This window comes from Thamnophis elegans, chromosome 8 (assembly GCF_009769535.1).
Source record: "Thamnophis elegans isolate rThaEle1 chromosome 8, rThaEle1.pri, whole genome shotgun sequence".
Lineage (NCBI taxonomy): Eukaryota > Metazoa > Chordata > Lepidosauria > Squamata > Colubridae > Thamnophis > Thamnophis elegans.
This window is the reverse complement of record NC_045548.1, coordinates 36116680-36138281: the sequence shown is the minus strand read 5'-3', so window position 1 is coordinate 36138281 and position 21602 is coordinate 36116680. Positions and strand designations below refer to the sequence as shown.

Sequence of the window (21602 nt, the reverse complement as noted above, 5' to 3'; positions counted from 1 at the left end):
AAAACAAATGCCCCAAACTAGTCTCTGGGGGATTCTTCTAGTTTGTACCAAAATATATTGCCTTTAATAAAAATGTCATGTTATTTTCTCTGTAGTTAGCATCTATTCTAAACCCATTTAACTCCAAAACTGTTTTCATTTATTGTTACATTCATTGTAAATAGAAAACTTGCCTTTTTAAATGAAGGATTATTACAGGTAGAAGATAATTATTCATTACTGTGGGAAATTAAAAGCCAATAATTATTTATACATTTACCCTTAGCCAAATTAATTCAAAGTGTTTATTATTTTATATTTTAATAGGGCTAAATTTTAGCTACTACTTCATTATTAAATGTGGGGTTTGGCTATGCAAAGAGCTACCAGAAAGAAGAGGGGGTTAACTTATTTTCCAAAGCACCAGAAGGCAAGACAAGAAACAATGGATGGAAACTAATCAAGGAGAGAAGCAATTTGGAATTAAGGAGAAACTTCCTAACGGTTAGGACAATTATCCAGTGGAACAGCTTGCCTTCAAAAGTTGTACATGCCTCATCATTTCTAAGGAAAGACTGAACAACCACCTATCTGAAATGGTGTAGGCAGGGTCTCCTGCTTGACCAGGGGTTTAGGTTTAGGTTTATTGACATTTGTATGCCACCCACTCCCTAGGGACTCTGGGCGGCTTACAGAGAAGACAAGGGGCATATAAAATTAAAAATAAATACAATTCTTAAAAATTACACATCATGCATACTGCTTAGATTGGGGCTGGATAATAATCAACAGCCCGAGGCCTGCCGGAACAGCCAGGTCTTTGTAGCTTTACGGAAGGCCGGAAGAGTAGTAAGGGTCCAGATCTCTATGGGGAGATCATTCCATAGGGCCGGGGCAGCAACAGAGAAGGTCCTACCCCGGGGAGCCGCCAACCGACATTGACCAGCCGACATTGACCTAGGTACACCCATTATCGCTCACGCGGTTGCATTCTGGACCAACTGCAGTCTTCGAACACTCTTCAGGGGCAGCCCCATGTAGAGCGCATTACAGTAATCCAGTCTTGAGGTGACGAGGGTGTGAGTGACCATCCGAAGGGCCTCCCGATCCAGATAGGGTCGCAACTGGTGCACCAGTCGAACCTGGGCAAAGGCCCCCCTGGTCACTGCCGACAGATGATGTTCTAACGTCAGCTGAGGATCCAGGAGGACCCCCAAATTGCGGACCCTCTCTGAGGGGCGTATAATTTCACCCCCCAGGCTAAGAGATGGAATGTCTGGACCATCCTTGGGAGGGGGTTGGACTAGACACTAGAAGACCTCCAAGGTCCTTTCCAGCTCTATTATGATTGATTGATTGATTGATTGATTGATTGACTGACTGATTGATTGATTGATTGAATCCATACTGAAAAGGGTATGAAGCACAAATCATATATAAAGTCACATGAACATTTAAAACAATATTATGGTAAAAAAAAAAAAGCTTTAAAAAGTTAGGAAATGACTTTGTTTCTGAGTAGCATCCATACCAAAAAATTCTAAATCTCCAAATTTCTAAAGATTTGATTATCAAGCAAGTACTACAATAAATATGAAATATTTGATAAAAGATTAATTTGATTATTGCTCCCAATTCAAGTAGAGGAAAAACAACGGCTTTAAAATAAGACCTTTGGACGTCAAATCTTATTTTGAATGATGATATTAGGCAGAAGCTAAGCAAGCTGTTCCATTTTTCTCTATATAAAATAGTTTATTATCTCCAGTTCTTTAAAGGGGTAATCATCTACAGATTGTCCTATTACATCTTTTTTCCAGCAGTGCTTCTGCCATAACTGACTTTGAATTTTGTTGAATTTTATTGTAGGATGGCTCAGTATCTTTCCCTTATCAGAGCTTTTTACTTTTTCTGTTTTTACAAAATCTTCAAAGCAGGAATGTAAAAAGGACTTACTTTCTTTTTGATGGTAGGGATTTGGATGTTTATATTTTTTTATCTGTACTGTCTGCTTAAATACCTATAACTTTTCAAAATGCATAGAAGATATCAAAGGGCTCTATAAAAACAATGGCAACAGAATTCCTTTGATTTCTTTTGTTTGGAACTCCCCCCTCCCTTTTATTGGGGAAAACAAGGTACTGTTCATCTCATACCAGAATAAAATGAGATGAAGAATAAATGTCTTTAGCATATAGCATTAATCCTGCATGATTATCAGCAAAAACACTATAATAGTGAAGCTCTTTTCCTGCAAGAATCTCTTATATGCATTTAATCAAATGCAAATTAAACATGTTAACGGTTGAATCATTCCTGTATATTAGCGTTTAGCGAAATGCAGGAACATAAGAAAGAGACAACAAAGGCAACCACATTATTACTAGAATAAAAAATAAATAAAACCTAACTTAAATTTGGGTCTCCTCTAAAAGAGAGCTACACTAAAGGAACCTTAGGTATTTTTATTTATTTTATATCCCATCTTTATTTTTTTTTACAAAGAACATGGTGAACATATTCAACATATATTCTTCCTCCTATTTTTCTCACAACAACAACCCTGTGAGGTGAGTTGGGCTGAGAGAGAATGACTGGCCCAAGGTCACTCAGTTGGCTTTCATGACCAAGGCGGAACTTGAACTCAGTCTCTTGCTTTCTAGTCTGGTACCCTAATCACTAGACCAAACTGGCTATGATATGATTGGTTGAAGGTATGACTGGTTGAGAATGTTTTATGTACTTACCAAGGAGGATGAATATATATGACGTCCTGTGGTACTGCCTTCAAATGAGCTGTTGTTTCTTTTGCAAAAAGAACTTTAAGTTTTGGTTGAATGTCAACAATTTCTTTTATGATAGAACCATCATCACAAATTCGTCCCAACTGATGACAGATAGCTATGCAAAGAGTGCATTCTTCATGCATTTCTAAGATCTTCACAATTAATACATCAGGTTTGCCACCTAGAAGTTAAGCAATAAAACACAATTAAGAATTGATGAAAACATATGAAAAGAAAATTTTCTAAAACTTCTCAGCTACAAATAAGAAATCAGAAATGAGTTTGCATGGACTTCTTCTAATTGCACTTTGTTTCTTCAGTAAAACAAAACTTTTATCTGTTACAGAACAGTTTATTCTTGTGCTTTTTAATAAACTTTAAATAATGTCATAACAAAATGGAATTATATTTAAGACAATGCTATCCAAACATTTCCAATTATTTGGCTTGTTAGAAACTGGCACGAAAAACATGTGCTAGAGACTTTCATAGGCTCATAGTTTTTGCAGTTATGAGGCAATTTCCTGTATTTCTATCACAACAAGACTCCTCAAAAGACTGAGGCTAAATCGGCAGGCCTCATAATCTCACTTACAAAAAAAGTTAGCATCTAAGATGTTATCCTTACTTACCTTGTAGAAAGAAAATTTTCTAATAAAGAAAATACTGCATAAATCATGCAATAAAATCCCAAAGCAAGGGAAAGCTAGTGTGTCACTATAATTTTATCCATTGTGAATATTTCATGAACTATTATAAACACCAACTTTAGTGAGTTGCTTGATCATATGAAGAACAGACTACAGTTTCTATGGACAACAAAATGTATTTGCTTGCTCTTATTTAAAAGCTGTATCCTGTTATTCCCCTCCTTTCTCCCCCTTATATTAGATTGTATTTTAATATTTGTGTATGAAACATAATGAAGATATTTATTTTAAAAAGCTGTCCAACAAAGGAAAAACAAGAAAACACATTTGACACTTTTAAATATTAAAGCATTGGAGAAGATCTTCTGTGATGTTTGAATACGGTGTACCAGGATTTCTAAGTAACTAGAAAGTACAGCCAAGAAGGGGCTTAAAGCATAACATCAAAGAAAACCTGTTCCTGAAACTGCAGCTGCCCTATCAGTTAGGTTCTACATGGAACTCACAAGGCTAAGTTCTTGCCTGGAAGGCAATTCTTTTCACATACTTGCCTAGAATTAAAAAAAAGGTTACATGGCAAATGTGGAGGGAGAAATATTGTAAAACCTAGAAATACACTATGGAATAGAAGAAAGCTCTATCTAAAACTTAAAAATCCACCTGATGTTACTTACTCATTTCTAATCTGATTGTTGTATCTTACTTGTATTGCAAAAAATTCAAAACGGTCAGAGCAACTCATCTGCTCACCAAAGCAAGTCTGCACTCATCTATATTGAGCATTGAACACTGCTTCCTTCTCTCTCTCTCTCTCTCTCTCTCTCACACACACACACACACACACACACAAACACACACACACACACACACATACACACACACTCACTCACTCACACACACACAGACCACCACAACCTTTACAAATTTGCTATGAGGAGAAAATGAGGAAATTGAGAACATTTATGTTACCTTTGAGCTCTTGGATGAAAAGTAAGACATAAAGGAAACACATATGCATACAAATCTTTATTTATAGTGGTAGAATTCCAATTAGCCCCACAACTGATTTCAATTTAAAGAAGTTAAGTAAGTGAAGTATGAATGACTAACTTGAAAAATGAATGTAAATACTTGGCATACTGTTCATTTCATGGATACATATATGCTTATTTGAGCCCTCACATTGTTTTTAGCACTAGATAATACATATCTGAAAATAAGTCTAAACTTATATTTAGAAAAATAAAAAATAAGCAAGGATGTGCAAAATATTATGCACAGAAATCAGTCAATTTCAGCTGGCCTGTGCCATCAAACATATTTGAACTAGGGATAGATATAAAACATGTTCCAGGCATAAGGTGACCAGATGTCCCGATTTCAGCGGGACAGTCACGCTTTATAACAATTTGTCCCGTGTCCCGCTGCGTTTTTAAAAAGTCCCGATTTTCTGGCTTCATGTTGAAAGCCCAGTGGATTTGCTTAAGAAATCCTAACCGGGGCAAGACAAAAGACACTCTGCCTAACTAACCTCTCTCTCTGTCTCAGTACTTTCATTGAAGATATTAAAACATTAAAGCAAGAAAACGGACCACCACCACCCGCGCCCCTTTTACCTCATTTTATAAGAAAAAATGACCAAGTACCATAGAGCTCCAGGAAATGCTTGGCTAGAGAAGCCACGAGTGTTACTTCCTGGATTTTCCAGAGGGGAGGGGCACGGAGGTTGGAGGTCGGAAAAAATGGTGGCAAAGTTTCTTTGAAAAATATTTCCCTGACTAATTTCACCATTTTAAGTTGCTCAGTTCTTTGTATCTACATCATTCTGGATTGACTTGGAATGCTCACTTGTGCCTACTGGTAAGTGAACTGGGTTTTTTTCTTTTATTTTTTAATGTATTTTAAAATAATATTTTATTTATTGTGCATAGGATTTTTTAAAATATTTTTATTCTGTGTGGATTCTTTTTTTAAATTGTCTTAGACTATTTAAAAAAAGATTCTATCCAAAATAAATTCTATGCACAATACTTTGAAATGTTTTACTTCAATTTATTCTGTGTGGATTCTTTTTTTAAATTGTCTTAGACTATTTAAAAAAGATTCTATCCAAAATAAATTCTGTGCACAATACTTTGAAATGTTTTATTTCAATTTATTCTGTGTGGATTCTTTTTTTAAATTGTCTTAGACTATTTAAAAAAAGATTCTATCCAAAATACAAAATACCAGCTGCAGTTATTCACTTAAAAACTGTGGCAAGAAAGGTGGTATAGTGACCAAAGTTACAATGGCATTGAAAAAAGTGACTGATGACCATTTTCACACTTAGCGATCATTTTCACACTTAGCGACCGTTGCAGCATCCTCATGGTCACGCGATCAAAATGGTGATGTTTGGCAACAGATTCATATTTATGATAGTTTCAGTGTCCTGGGGTCATATAATCACCTTTTGAAAAAGTCAAATTAGGAAACCAGATTCACTTATGCTACTAACTTATCACCTGCAGTTATTCACTTAAGAACTGTGGCAAGAAAGGTGGTATAGTGACCAAAGTTACAATGGCATTGAAAAAAGTGACTGATTACCATTTTTCACACTTAGTGACCATTTTCACACTTAGCAATCATTGCAGCATTTTCATGGTCACGTCATCAAAATTTTGATGTTTGGCAACAGTTACAATTTATATTTGTAAATTGTAGTTATGTTGAAATAAAAAAATATTACAATACTATTTTTGCATTGTATGAAAAATTTTGTTGCTCCGTATAAAATTTTTAATCAAGCCCCCCCCCCCACTCAAACCAATCTGAATATCTGGTCACCTTATCCAGGCAGGAGTGATTAAAGAAAAAGATAGGGCCATTTGTAGCAAGTAAGTGGAGATTAACATTTTGGTGTAGTGGTTAAGGCATCAGGCTAGAGTCTCTGTGAGACTCTGAGTTCTAATCCTGCCCTTAGGCATGAAAGCAGCTGATGACCTTGGGTCAGTCACTATATCTCAGTCCCAGGAAAGAGATAATGGCAAATCCCTTCTGAAAATGCTGCCAGGGAAACTGCAAACACTTGTTGCCAAAGTTTAAAAAAACAAACCACCTGACTTGAAGGCATTTTTTAAGGGCTCTGCAGAGATTATTTGGTAGGTTAACCTGCAGCCCACATGAAAGACAAAGGGAGAGAGATGGTAAAACATATTCAGCCTTCCCTTACATATCCCATAAGATTCCTGTTTTAAGATTCCTCTTCAACCAAATTTCCTGTTTTTGTTTTAAGTTGAAAATAACACTAATTCTGTGGTTTGTACACATTCCAAGAAACAAGAATTAGCAATCTTTCAAATATCTAGTAAAAGATAAACAGGGCAGTTTGTATGACTAGATTTGAAGTAAGTTTTCTTCATTTCTAGAATCGAGTCCAGTCCAGTCCTCTACTCCTCTTCTGGTTGAATAGCACTGAATGGTACAATTAATTAGTTATGGAAAATAGATTATAGCAAACTGGGGACTAGTAATTTTTAGCATCTAGACTTTTTTTTAGAAATTCATACATTAATTATACCTCAAACTCAGTTTTACTGGCAGTTGCAAGTTAGTTTCTACCTTCTCAGAGGCAGCTTACATTTCATATCTTGATTGACTTAAGAGCTTTCAGGAAAAGTATGCTTGGGTGTGTATGCACATATAAAGGCAGACCATTCTAAATTAAGTCCGCAGTCAGCAGTTGCTTGATTTTGAATATATGTCAGGTTCAGGCTGCATTTAGCTATTCTAACATTCTCTCCTATATATATATATTCCCATTCCTTAGGTCTTATCCTCAAAATCCAGATGATAAGGCAGGTGAAAACATTATAATGAACAGGTGAATGCAGACAAGGTACAGTCAAATGATCCAATTTAGCTAAATTTATTTATTCAATTTATTCATATTTTTGGATAGCTGCTTATCTCCTGTCAATGACACTTAGCAGCTCACAGCAATTAAAACAATACCCAAATAACAAACATATAAAAATCAATAAAAAGCAGCATTAAAAACAGAGAAATGGCTATAATCAGCACAACATCTAATCAGTACCTCACAATCAACACATCAAAGAGCTCTTATAAGTACTATGGTGCCAGCCATATCAAGCAGACAAAAGATTGAAGCAAAGAAACATACACAAAGCTAATTTCCATGGAGAAACCTAGAAATAATAACTAAAATTGACACTTCCATTAGCAAATTGGTATGAATCTGATCCATTCAGAAAGATTTGTTGTACTTGATCCTATTTGGCTCAGAAACTCTCATACATATTTCACCAATCTGCTATAAAAGAAGAATCCAAAATAGAGCTCTTAACTCTGCCCCTTCTCCCTTATTCTACTATGTTTACTATTAGTTTTACATCATCCATATAGTATTTTTTTCCCTTTCCGAATGCAGGAAGTGAGCATCTGTCTTTGCACCTCTGAGGAAGGACATGCTATTGCCAAATAACTGCAGCAATAACATTCTGGACTTCTAAATTATATCCTCTGAGAAGTTGACATATGCTCTAATGAGAAATTGTTGTGGTATCAAAAGCAGCCAGAAAAAATGGCCAGCTACTGTCATCTTGGTATTTTTTTTAATAACTATGAGCCAGGGTTCTTGCAATCAAACAACTATGTGCATTCATAACAGAAATGACTGAGAAAGGCAAAGTATCCTCCATAATTGGGAACCAGAGAACTTAACTAATAGATGGTGTTTTATAAGGAACTGCTGCCTTTCTAGCGAAAAGTGATATTTAAGCTGAAATACAAGACATTGCTCTTTCCAATGAAAAGAAATGAATGGAATTTTCTCCTCTCACTATAAGCTATATTTTATAGACACATATTGTTTTGGCCCTATATGTATAGTTGAGAGCTAGTTTTATTATACTGCTGAATGAGTAGACCTGGATTCTATTAGATTTTGAGGTAAGAATCAATGTAAGAGAAGGGGAGAGACGGAGGGAGGGAAGGAAGGAAAGAAGGAAGATTCAACTGATGTAAGCTATCAAATGTTTCCCTGTTCTAGCAACTAAAGGTTCTAGAGAGCAACTGAGGATTCAGAACAGCTTACCCTCTAGTTCCTCATGTTGTGATTATCAATCAGATGATCTGACTGATGACAAATTCTTGGCTTCTAATCTTGGCAAGCATTTTGGAGGTCTTTCTTTCACTCTGAAAATGACATTCAGAGCCCTTATTGGGTTCAGAGTGGGTCATTATAGAGCTTTAACATAAACTCGATGAATATGGCATCGATTTGCTGCTCCTCTTCGGAAAGAAGCTCAAATTCTTTTATCTTCAATTTCTCCAAATACATAAAAAGGAACCATCAGAAACCTTTCTTCTGAAGCCCAAGATTTCTGTTGCTAAGTGAAACATTTGTTAAGTTTTACCCCATTTTACAACCTTTCTTGTCACAGTTGTTGAGTGAATTACTGTTGTTGTTAAGTTAGTAACACGGTTGTTAAGTGAATTTGGCTTCTACATTGACTTTGCTTGCCAGGTGGTTACAAAAGTGATCACATGACCCTAGAGGCAGTGCAACCATCATAAATATGAGTCACTTGCCAAACATCTGAATTTTGATCATATGACCATGGGGAATGCCGCAATGGTCATAAGTGTGAAAATGGTCATAAGTCACTTTTTTCAGTGCCATTGTAACTTCGAACAGTCACTAAATGAACTGTTGTAAATCGAGGACTACCTGTACAACCAGAGTTATCCTACATAGTATTATATTATAGATATTCTCTCAGCCAGATTATGTACCTGAATTCTGACAAAATGTATTTATCTGTGGATATTTTAGTTTGAATTACAGTTCATTTATTAATTCACTTCAAGTTTTTAATAAAGCAAATTATCTACCAATTATTAAAAAATCAAATCAAAAATATACAATCTGATTTTAAACAATTGGATGTTGTTCCCCAGTATAACAAATGCACAGTTCTTTTGTTTCACATGTTACTTAATCTCAAAGTCATATCTCTAAAAATGAAACAGTATAAATAACTACAATGCCACTTACCATTTGAAATAATTTCATTATGTTAAATTCTATCATTCAAACGAAACAGGAATTATGTTAATTAATTTTATAAAGACCTGAAATTCATCAAATCACTTCCAGACAATACAATATGAGACAATGAACATGACTTGACATGACTAATTGTGCTGTTGGCTTCTTCAGAGCAGATTTAGATCTTGGCAAAAAAAAAAAAAAGCAATGTCCATTTTCAATGAATGGAATGCTCACTGCCCATGATCAATGGATATATAGATATTATTAATTCAGTGGAAGCTAGAAGTAAATAATTTAGTGTTCCAGAGAATGGCAGATGTGTATGAGGATAATGAGATATTCTGGAATTCCTATTTTCTAAAGGCATTATAACTTGAATGACTGACATAACTGAAGGCCTTTTCATAGTCAAAGAAATAGATTTTTAAAATTAAAAGAGAGGACATTCCCATATCATTTACAGTGATTCCATCAAAACCACTGTCCATTTCAGTGATGCCTTCATATAATCTTTATCTGGTGGTTTTGTTTTTCTCCAATGTTCTGATTTGTTTCCTTATTCACTCATCATTTTTATCCCTCTTCACCTCTATGGATTTCTCCCTCATTTCTGATGTTGTTTTTCTTTTCCTTTTCCTTTAAAAAAACTTCATTAGATTTGATATTATTCCATTTCCACAAGAACACAAAAAAGAAATATGCATCAAGTTGAAACAACAAATGTTGCATTTGTGAAAGTATGTGATTTTAAATGTCATAATGTCATTGTCTATTTTATTCTTTCTCTTGTTCTGCACACACTTCTTTCCCTGGGAGAATGAAGGAACCTTTGGGAAAGCCAGATGACCAAAAGGTCAATATTTGGGAAAGTCCCAAGAAAAGCCCAGCAGGAAAAAAATGTGGGTACTTCTTAAATTATCTTCCCTATAGAAATTGTTCCTTAGAACTTTTCTATGCTGAACATTTAGGATGGTTTCTTTCCAAAAATATAATCCTGTTAAGTCTGCAAAGCTTATCAATTATATAACAACATTCTTTCATTGTTCTTATTTTCTGTTGAAGGAGGTTACAGATACTTGTGCACAGGTGTACCAACTAAGCCAGAAGACATCTGGCAAGAGAAGCTTTTTAAACATAAAACCAATGACTCAAACCAGAGAGAAAAAAGGGGAGTGTACACACATTGTACAAACTTAAGTAAGTGCTACTTCAAGCCTAATCATAAAAGCTTAGACTTGAAAAATGTTTACTTTTACTTAACTAGCACTTTACTTTCCCCAAATAAGATGTGGAAAAAAACTTTTTCAAATGTGAAAAAAAACCACAGGCATATAATCCTATTTGGAAGTCTATGATTTAAGATAAAGATATTGATACGTATTTTCTAGCTTCTTTTAAACACATCTCTTGGACTATTGTAAGGGCTTCTAATTAACAAATGTGTTTGTATGTGCCTTACACAGAAAGAGACAAAGTATAATTTTTCTAAATGACAAAAAAAATGAGGTGATCAGAGGTTACGAAAGGAACACTGGAAATCTGCCATTCTCTGGAACTCTAAACTATTTACTTCTAGCATTCACTGAAATTGACAGCAATTATAAAATATCATGTTATTAAGATATTGGAGGGAGGCAATTAAATAGTCATCAATAAAAATAATCTAAATGGAGTATGGGAATTATTGCACCTCTAAAATGCAGGCTTTCATGCAAAAGAAGCAGCCAAATGGCATTGTCCTTTTTGTACTTCTTTAAACAAAGAGCATGCACATTTCAGAGTTGGATCTTGGTCATACAGAGAAAGCCTGTGCAACGTATCAGATTCACAAATAAAAAAGAACTTCATAGAACTCAAAGACACGACTATCTGAAACTTCTTAAAGTACAGATAATTTCAGAAAGAAGAAAATTCTGGTTTAAGGAATTGTAGATCAGTCTTATATCCTATCATTAATATGGGAGTACAACGTAAATCTACATTTTTACTCTTTTTTGAGAGGGAGAAGAAAATCCAGAATTTTTTTAAAAATGTGATAGCTAACCTAGAAACTTATACTCTTTTGCCCATTGACTATCCTCTGGCCCATCCCTCCTCCCATATTTTCTTCTTCTGTTAATCAAATGTAAATATGTAATATATTTGATAATACCAACAAGTCCACCATGCCATCTGCCATCATCTGCAATTGGAACAAATAAGGTACTGTGATAATGCTGTTGCAGAACAGCAAAAAGTTACCAATCAATGGACATGTTGCTGGACAATACCTATCTTGTTGTGACATCTTTGGGATTGTATGCATATCAGTGGCCACATTCACAATGCCCATGATACCTTTCTGAAGTTGCATTACTGAAGTTTGAAATGATGGAACGAACATTTCCACCAGCTATATAATCACAAAGAATCTGATATACCCACCTGTAGAACCACTCCACAACTTACACCTTCTCTTTTTTTTTTTAATTTATTTTTTTTATTTTCAAAACAAACACAACACATAAAATCTTCCTTCTTTACATACTGTAGAAAGTATATCAGTTGGTTACAAAAGGTTTTCGTGCATCTCTTCCACAGTCATCAAGCATAATTCATATTAACTCAAGTATTTTAACTCAAATATTTATACGTTACCCTTATACTTGCATTTATATTTGACTATAATTATTTAAACGGCCTTCATCATAAAATATACTGAAATTTAATACATAACCACATACTGGCATTTCATTTAATATTTCTAAAATCCTCCAATAACACTGAATCCTTATGTCCTATTCCAGCTAAACATCCATAATATTTAATAACAGACTTTTCTAATCCTCCTTTCCAAATCGCTGTTAGCAATTTTCATCTAGTTTCCTTATATTATACATATACATATATGTGTGTCTGTGTGTTGTCATCATTATCCCTCCTTTATTTGACTATATCCCGTTTCATAACATTTTACCCCAATAATCAAAACTTAACTGTATCTAACTTAATACTTTTTTATTAACTTTTGTATATAATCCAAAAGGATTTCTAATCTTCTTTCATGGGTTAGGGTTACACCTTCTTGATGAACTAGTACCAGAGGAGCTTCCAAAACTGTGGACATCAAAGCAGATATACTACTATTTAAGTAAAACAAAATTGTTGGATGTGATGAGATCATAGCAGAAGCACTGAAGTCTTAAGATGACTCTTTATTATGACAATTGCACTTCCTAATTCAGTTGTTCTGTACTTCAGAACAAATACCAAGCACATGGAAGCAAGACAATATCACATTCACAAAGCAAGCAATCCTAATCTCCATCTTTAGCAAAGAAGCCAGCTACAAAAACTGCTGTCCATAGTCATTAAAATACCGCGTAGACCATCCAACTCTAAATACAAAAAAAAAGGAGAAAATCTGGCTCATGAAGATCAAGATAGTTTTTGATATCTATGATATTTCACTATTGCAATAAGCACCATGGGGAGGGGGGGAGAGGACATTGGTGCTGTCACCAATGTTTTTATTTACTCATCTACTGCTTATGGCAAAAGGTTAATATTATCTCTTTTTTGCTACCTCTTCAGTAGAGGGAGGAAGCTGGGAGCAAGTAGGGCTGTTTGGTTTGCTCCACGTTTTATCCAGCAGCAGATCATGGGGAGTATCAACAATGATTTGTAAAGATTACTGAAGCTGCCATCCCATTCAAGAAGAGTGTAAGAGATTTCACAAGCAAGTATACCGAACTTACTTGAGAAATAAGGGTCTTGCCTTTGTTTTCACACCATGCACATTACTTTGTTGAGGCCTGGTATTTTACCAAAGGAGCAAAATTAACAAACATATTGGCCCAGATCCAGCATATATAAGAACCAGACCATTCAAACAACCAATCAACAAAAGAATCAATCCATTGCTCAGAATTTAAATATAGCTCCAAACAACCAAACAACCAAACAACCAATTGAACACACTGGCACACAAGACATTTATAAGCTAAGGAGAATAGGACAAGACAATCCTGCTGATAATGTTACCTAGTCTGGTAACAAAACATTCAGAAACTAAATTGAAACAATTTAGTTGGAGAGCAAACCACTGCCAAAATCTAAAATCTGAGCAACAAATTTTTTCCATTATTTCAAAATAGCAGCCATTATTCAGTCTTTTCACTTCACCAGAGGAACACAATAAATCCCAGAAGCACTGAAATTATATTCAGCTAAGACTTGTGCACAACTACTTTTTGGTACCCAGCTATGACCTTATACTTCATAGTGCTCTTGAAAGTGCCCATTTCTACTCTGCTCAAAAAAATAAAGGGAACACAAAAATAAGACATCCTAGATCTGAATGAATGAAATATTCTTATTAAATACTTTGTTCATTACATAGTTGAATGTGCTGACAACAAAATCACACAAAAATTATCAATGGAAATCAAGTTTAGCAACCCATGGAGGTCTGTATTTGGAGTTACACTCAAAATTAAAGTGGACAAAAACACTACAGGCTGATCCAACTTTGATGTAATGTCCTTAAAAGAAGTCAAAATGAGGCTCAGTGGTGTGTGTGGCCTCCACGTGCCTGTATGACCTCCCTACAATGCCTGGGCATGCTCCTGATGAGGTGGCAGATGGTCTCCTCCCACACCTGGACTAAAGCATCTCCCAACTCCTGGACAGTCTGTGGTGCAACATGGCGTTGGTGGATGGAGCGAGACATGATGTCCCAGATGTGCTCAATTGGATTCAGGTCTGTGGATGGGGCGGGCCAGTCCATAGCATCAATGCCTTCGTCTTGTAGGAACCGCTGACACACTCCAGCCACATGAGGTCTAGCATTGTCTTGCATGAGGAGGAACCCAGGGCCAACCACACCAGCATATGGTCTCACAAGGGGTCTGAGGATCTCATCTCAGTACATAATGGCAGTCATGCTATCTCTGGCGAGCACATGGAGAGCTGTGCGGCCCCCTAAAGAAATGCCACCACACACCATTACTGACCCATTGCCAAACCGGTCTTGCTGGAGGATGTTGCAGGCAGCAGAACGTTCTCCACGGCGTCTCCAGACCCTGTCACGTCTGTCACATGTGCTCAGTGTGGACCTGCTTTCATCTGTGAAGAGCACAGGGCACCAGTGACGAATTTCCCAATCTTGATGTTGTCTGGCAAATGCCAAACGTCCTGCACGGTGTTGGGCTGTAAGCACAACCCCCCCTGTGGACGTCGGGCCCTCATACCACCCTCATGGAATCTGCTTCTGAGTGTTTGAGTAGCCACATGCACATTTGTGGCCCACTGGAGGTCATTTTGCAGGGCTCTGGCAGTGCTCCTCCTGTCCCTCCTTGCACAAAGGCAGTCCTAATGCTGGGATGTTGCCCTCCTACGGCCTCCTCCACATCTGATGTACTGGCCTGTCTCCTTGTAGCGCCTCCATGCTCTGGACACTACGCTGACAGACACAGCAAACCTTCTTGCCACAGCTCGCATTGATGTGCCATCCTGGATGAGCTGCACTATCTGAGCCACTTGTGTGGGTTGTAGACTCCGTCTCACACTACCACTGGAGTGAAAGCACTGCCAGCATTCAAAAGTGACCAAAGCATCAGCCAGAAAGCATAGGAACTGAGAAGTGGTCTGTGGTCACCACCTGCAGATCCATTCCTTTATTGGGGATGTCTTGCTAACTGCCTATATTTTCCACCTGTTGTCTATTCCATGTGCACAACAGCATGTGAAATTGATTGTCAATCAGTGTTGATACCTAACTGGACAGTTTGATTTCACAGATGTGTGATTGACTTAGCGTTACATTGTGTTGTTTAAGTGTTCCCTTTATTTTTTTGAGCAGTATATATTCCTAAGGGATATATTTCGGGTAACCACTTGCTTCCTACATGTAGTATTAAGGAAGGAGGAAGGGAAGGCAACCATTGATTCAGGGATCTGATTCATGGCATATTGTTTGAAGTTATTGTTATTTACCACAGGACTGAGTTATTTCCGTAATGAGGACAATTACAAACCAATATTGTTCAGGACAAATTTCACAAACACTTCAGCATCTCAGCTTTTCCAATGCATTCCTAATGAAGAGTAATAAACTCAAGAGTTTGCACTCAGAGCATTTAAACAACATTTCAAAGACCAGAAAGCCCAACAGGATCAGTATGGTCTATCTAAGAACATTTTTCTGCACAGTTAAACCTTTTTTTTTTTACAAACCAACAAGTTATTTGCATCACATAATTCATTCCAAATTCTGAAAAGTACTAACTTTAGCATATTTCAATGCTCTCTACACATCAGTTTTAGGGGGCTGATGAAAAAAAAAACGGTGCCACCACAAAACTGCGCTCGACTAAACGGCGTCCGACTAAACTGCGTCGCTGACGTCATCAACAGGGCGACAACAGCACGGAGACAGAAGCACGCTGTAAACCCTAAACCTAAAATTAACCTCTAAACCTAAACCCAACCCCCCTAAACCTAATCCTAAACCTAACCCTAAACCTAACCCTAAACCTAACCCTAAACCTAACCCTTAACCTAACCCTAAACCTAATCCTAACCCTAACCCTAACCCTAACCCTTAACCTAACCCTAACCCTAACCCTAACCCTTAACCTAACCCTAAACCTAACCCTAAAGCTAACCCTAAACCTAACCCTTACCTTAAGTTGAATCGGCTTGCTTTCAAAGCGCTATTTAAAGCGCCCTTCTTTCTCCGTGCTGGCTGTTGTCGCCCTGTTGATGACGTCAGCGACGCGGTTTAATCGGGTTTTGACGGGTCACGAAAAAAAACTATGAGCTGAGACTGTACCACAGTCGCCTGTGGACAAGGGACTGTTGAAACTTCAGTTCGTGTCCTGTTGTACTGCAACACTTTACAAAGACTCAAGAACGGACCTTATAATTCCTTATCTGGTAAAACACCTGAGAAATTCCGATCTGATCTGATACAGTTTCACATCAGATTTAGTCTCCTTGAACATAGCAAAAATTTATTATACTGCCTGTAAAATCAGGCACACTTTGATTATCCACTGACAAAGCTACCACCAATTATAATGTTTTATCTTGTTTGATTTTTACTTTTATTTGTAAAATGTGTTTGTTTGTAATTCTGGTCAGTGACCACAATTTTTTTTAAAGTATTAAAACACAAGATTGAAAATGTTTCAGTCAGTAGTATTATCAGTCCTGCTATATTAGGCTAAATCACGAATGCTTCTGTAACCAGAGATTAAAAACTGGAAATCTTCTAGGAGTATTTGGCAGTATAGTGGTAGATCATCGTGAAAAAGAAACCATGTGTTAACAATATTGCAACCAGTCAACAATAACTGATGAAACAAAAAATCCTGGCTGAGATGGTTTGCACATATTTGCATAATAGATCCAGTTTGTTTGTCATAAAGTTACATGGGAACACAAAGATAGAAGGTTCAACCCAGGGTATCAAGGCAACTCTGGAAAAGGTAGATTGTAACTGATCCAGATTACACTTGAATTCATTACAGCAATGGCCAACACATTTTGGGCAAGGCATTATAGCAAATTCCCATGACTCTGTAGCTCCAAAGTAGCATGTTGGATATACTCAGGTTCATATACTTGCCATTTAATCTATTTTTGCACTGTATTCTAAGAGACTTAGGATAATTAGTAATGTTTACAATTAACATTTAAAAGCCACCAAACATATATGTTGCAAAGACATCACTGAGTGTAAATAAATATAAGATCTTCATGTTTTTTCCTTTAAGAGGTAACACAAAATATTTATATATCAAACTTCTTAAACACCTATCTCCCTCATAGAGGACTCTGGGTGATAAGCATATTATGATCCTCAAGCCTTGAAATCGTACAGTTACAAAGTCATATCAATATAATTAAAAATTGTTTAAAAATTATATTCTTCCAAATCATAGTAAAATATTATAGTTCTTACCTGAAACTATATCATGGTGAGAGGTATATTGATACCTCCAAAAGTTTACTGCGGATCTCTTTCTATTTTGAAGTCTATTCAATCTCTCTGCTAGCCCCCTCCTAGAGACAAAAGAAATTACTTTTCAAATTCTCAAAATTCACTGATTTTCTCAAGGCTTTGTTAAATAAATGCAACACACAATTTCTGGAGTTCTTAGCAACAGAAGAATATTGCAAAAATAGATATGTGAATAGATTCATAGAGAGTGTGTGTAATCAATCCTACATTTAATATAAGCAGTTTCAATATACAGTTCTTTAAATTCCTGGAATAAAAATAATAAGAATACAAGAATACTCTTTGGGTCAGAATAATGTTGCACCTGAAGAGTGTAATTTCAATCAACACAAGTGTATTTTTGACCATTGCCCTACAGCATATTACTGGAAGACAAGTGACCACTGGTAAGGAATGTGTCCCAAAATACTCCTTGTGCATACTTGACCTCATGATTCATTTCATAAGCTAGGTCAAGTGTGCACTTTCTGTAGTCCGAAAATTGTCCATAGCTGAAAAAGTTCCGTATTTGTGAAGGGAACAGCCTTCAAAACAATGTTATTAAAAGCAATTCTGAAACTTACTTATTTGCAAATAATATTCAATACTCTCGAAGCTAAGAACAAGAATTGCTCTCAGTCAGTTGCATGATTTAATAACTAATAATTCACTTCTTAAACATCAATTTTCAGCTGTGATCCTATTTTAAATTACATTTGTGAAGAAAAATCTGTATTGAAGCCACATTAAAGGCTTTTGCTTGATTGTCATATTTAAGTGAAATATTGTATTATAAGTTCTGGAGTATTTTTATTAAGACAACGTTTCAAGTTTATGCTCTAACTACCAATGCAAAAGAAGAAGAGAATGTTGATTTCTATGATTAAGTACAGTTTGAAATCGACATACAAGTAAGATGTGCTGCTCATGATTGGAGATTGGAATTGCAAAGTTGCAAACATTAGGGGAAAATATTAAGATTTTCACATTTTTAAATTTTAAGGTTTCAAAAATATACTGTATTTTTCAGAGTGTAAGACGCACCTTCCCCCCCCCAAAAAAAAAAGAGAATGAAAATCCAGGTGCGTCTTATACACTGAATACAGCATTTTTGGTCTCCCAAAAGCCTGCATCCCATTTTTTTGCAAAAATGGACATGCAGAGGGTTTGAGAGGCCTGCAAAGTGCTCCCGAGGACTGGGGAAGGCAAAAATGAACAAAATACATGCCCTGTTTTGCAAAAAAAAAAAATGAGGCATGCAGAAGATTTGGGAGGCCTGTAGAATGCTCCTGGGGAGGGCAAAAATGAGTGAAAACAGAACCATGTTTCACAAAAATGGGGATGTTTTTACCCTCCCAAGCCCCCAGGAGCACTCTGCAGGCCTTCCAAACTCTCTGCATGACCTGTTTTTTGCAAAAAAAAAAAGGGGTGTGCAGAGGACTTGGGAGGCCTGCAGAGTGCTCTGGGGGCTGGGGAGGGCAAAAACTTTTTTTTTAATTTACATCTTCAAAATCTTAGTGCATCTTATACTCTGGTGCATCTTATACTCTGGTGCATCTTATAGTCCGAAAAATATGGTAACTCTAAAATTAATGTAGTTACTTTAAACAACTGATGCATACCTCAGCAATTTTCTTTTTTTTGCAGAATCTTCTGGAGTCTTCAAACTTTTTTCTATTTTTTTCTTAGGAGTTTGTAGAAAGGTCTGAGCAGATTTTAGCCAGTCAGTGGCTGATCTTCCTGTGTCTGTTTCAAACCCTACTCCAAAACAGAACTGGAACTTTTTAGGAAATGCTAAATTAGTAGCTTCTGTTTCTACATTGCTTCCTTCAAAATTGTCATCATCTGATGAATATTCTGAAATCTGAGGAGAAATTGTCAAGATAGAAAAAAAAACATCTATTTAAAGAAGCTAATGAATTAATGTAACTAACCAATAAAGATTTACAATCATGGAAACAAAAAAATTCATCACCATATATCCAGAATGTGAGGACTCAACGTGACCAATGCAGCTATATTTTATTTATTTGCTAAAGGAAATAAAGTCCACCTTTCTGGTTCAAAAGTGACATTAATAATAGTTAAAAAAATATTGGTAGTATGTAACATAAGCAACACCCAAAATACGGTAGCTAACTAAGCAATGAGAATCATTACTAAAGAAAAATCATAGAAATAGACCTTATCCCGAACAACTGAACCTACATAGTTCAGAAATAGTAGTCTTCAATTTACAACAGTTCCTTTAGTGACTGTCCAAAGTTACAATGTAACTGAAAAAGTGACTTATCACAGTTTTTCACACTTACGACGATTGCAACATCCCCATCATCACATGATCAAAATTCAGATGCTTGGCAACTGACTCATGTTTATGAGGATTGCAGTGACCCCAGGTCATATAATCACATTTGTGACATTCTGAGAAGCAAAGTCAAAGGGGAAGCCAGATTCATTTAACAACCATGTTACTAATTTAATCACTACAGTGATTCACTTAACAATTGTGGCAAGAAAGGTTATAAAATGGGGCAAAACTCATTTAACGGTTGTCTTACTTAACAAAATAAATTTTGGGCTCAATTGTGGTCATAAGTTAAGGAGTAACCAGTGTCTTTCCACTTTGCTGAATTACAATCATTGTAGCTACTGTACCAAGGTTGTGTAAGGCTAACTTATTATAAATGTCCAACTAAGATTCCACAGGTTTTCCCGCTATCCTTAAATACTGATCTAGAACATGACAACCATTATTATTAAACTACAGTCATTTCCAGTAATCATAAGCTTACTGGTAAACTTAATTATTTGAAGGGTAACTGACCAAAAATGGTTTTGCCAAGAGCCTTTGTCAGAAAATAGTCTTAACTTTTAAACCAAGGAATATTTACATTTTTCATGCCATAGCAAAAAAAGTTATTTTATGTGCTGATTATATTTGGAAGTTATGAAAAGTGAAAATGAGCACAGTAGATGAGGAAATTTATATAGGGAAAGTAAAAAAAAGTTTTTTATAATGAGCTTATATTAAGAAACTGAGCAGTAGTCAACATAATAATAATAAAGAATTATTCATTTAAATGTGCTTTTTATTTGTTTTAAGTGATCTCCCATCTGAGAACATTCTAGTAGTATTTATAGCAATTGAACCTTCAAAGATAGTCCTTGTGTAAATCTCATTATACAATCCAATCAAAATGGATTACTAAAACCTTTGTGACTATGACAGGATGAACTGATGTTGAACTCCTAAATACCCAACTGCATGCTTAGACTATAAACTTCCTCTTTTCAAGGAAGAATAATTCCATCAAGAAAATCGAAGTTATGTTGATTGGGTTCCTGGTTTTTTTTTTAAACCTCCATGCTTTTAGCTCACCTTTGGAAAGCAATTGACAGACTTTACACAAATTGTATCATTTCAAAACATTTCATTTGTAGTGCAAATAATTATAGTATAAAATTACAAATCACAAATGATCACCATTGGTTTTAGAAATCAAGGTTCATATATTATTGCAGTGGGACTTCCTCATCAATATGTAAGAAATAAAAAAAATTCTTTGGAAATTGGAAAATGAAAGAGAAACAAAGAAGTTCTGATTTTTTAAAAAAAGAGTTAATTTCTTTTCACCTGTTTAATACATACACTGAAACAAGTTTTACTCCTTTATTCAGAGCAGTAGATAAATTAGAATTTCAAAAAAAAATCTTCTGTGAGGGCTTATCAAGCAGGAGTGCCTTCAATAATCTTATTATTATTACGTAGATTACCTAAGTGGGACTTCCTTCCAAGAACTTGATTCTAGCTTCATGCAAACTTCCCTTTGATAAAATGATTTCCTTTTTATTTACACCTTATCATTCCAAGATCACACTGAGAGCTTTTCCTGCCCACTTACTCTTACTCTGATTAAGTTAATACCCAAATTGGTTGCAATGAATGAAATACTAAATATACCAGTAGAATTAGAAAGCAGAAGCTAAATCTATGGACCACTGGAAGAGGCAGGATTAGAAATGATAACAAAAAGGTTCGAAGGTATAATTAGCAACTTGGAACAGGATTAAAGCTGACAAATCTAACCACTGCCACACCATGACTCATATGATAATTCAGGTTTCATGGAATC

At 35.8% G+C, this 21602-nt stretch overlaps 1 protein-coding gene across 6 annotated transcripts in view; it reads right to left on the bottom strand.

Annotated features, from left to right (window-relative positions):
- The window catches only part of SPIDR (scaffold protein involved in DNA repair), a 247544-nt gene that overhangs the window by 141662 nt on the left and 84280 nt on the right, over nt 1-21602 (bottom strand). For all 6 annotated transcript variants that reach the window (XM_032222617.1, XM_032222619.1, XM_032222620.1 and 3 more), the window contains exons 6-8: nt 19089-19330; nt 17428-17528; nt 2727-2946 (exon numbers count right to left, since the gene is read on the bottom strand). In XM_032222617.1, coding sequence (XP_032078508.1) covers nt 2727-2946; nt 17428-17528; nt 19089-19330 — 563 coding nt within the window. The remainder of the gene's footprint in view (nt 1-2726; nt 2947-17427; nt 17529-19088; nt 19331-21602) is intronic.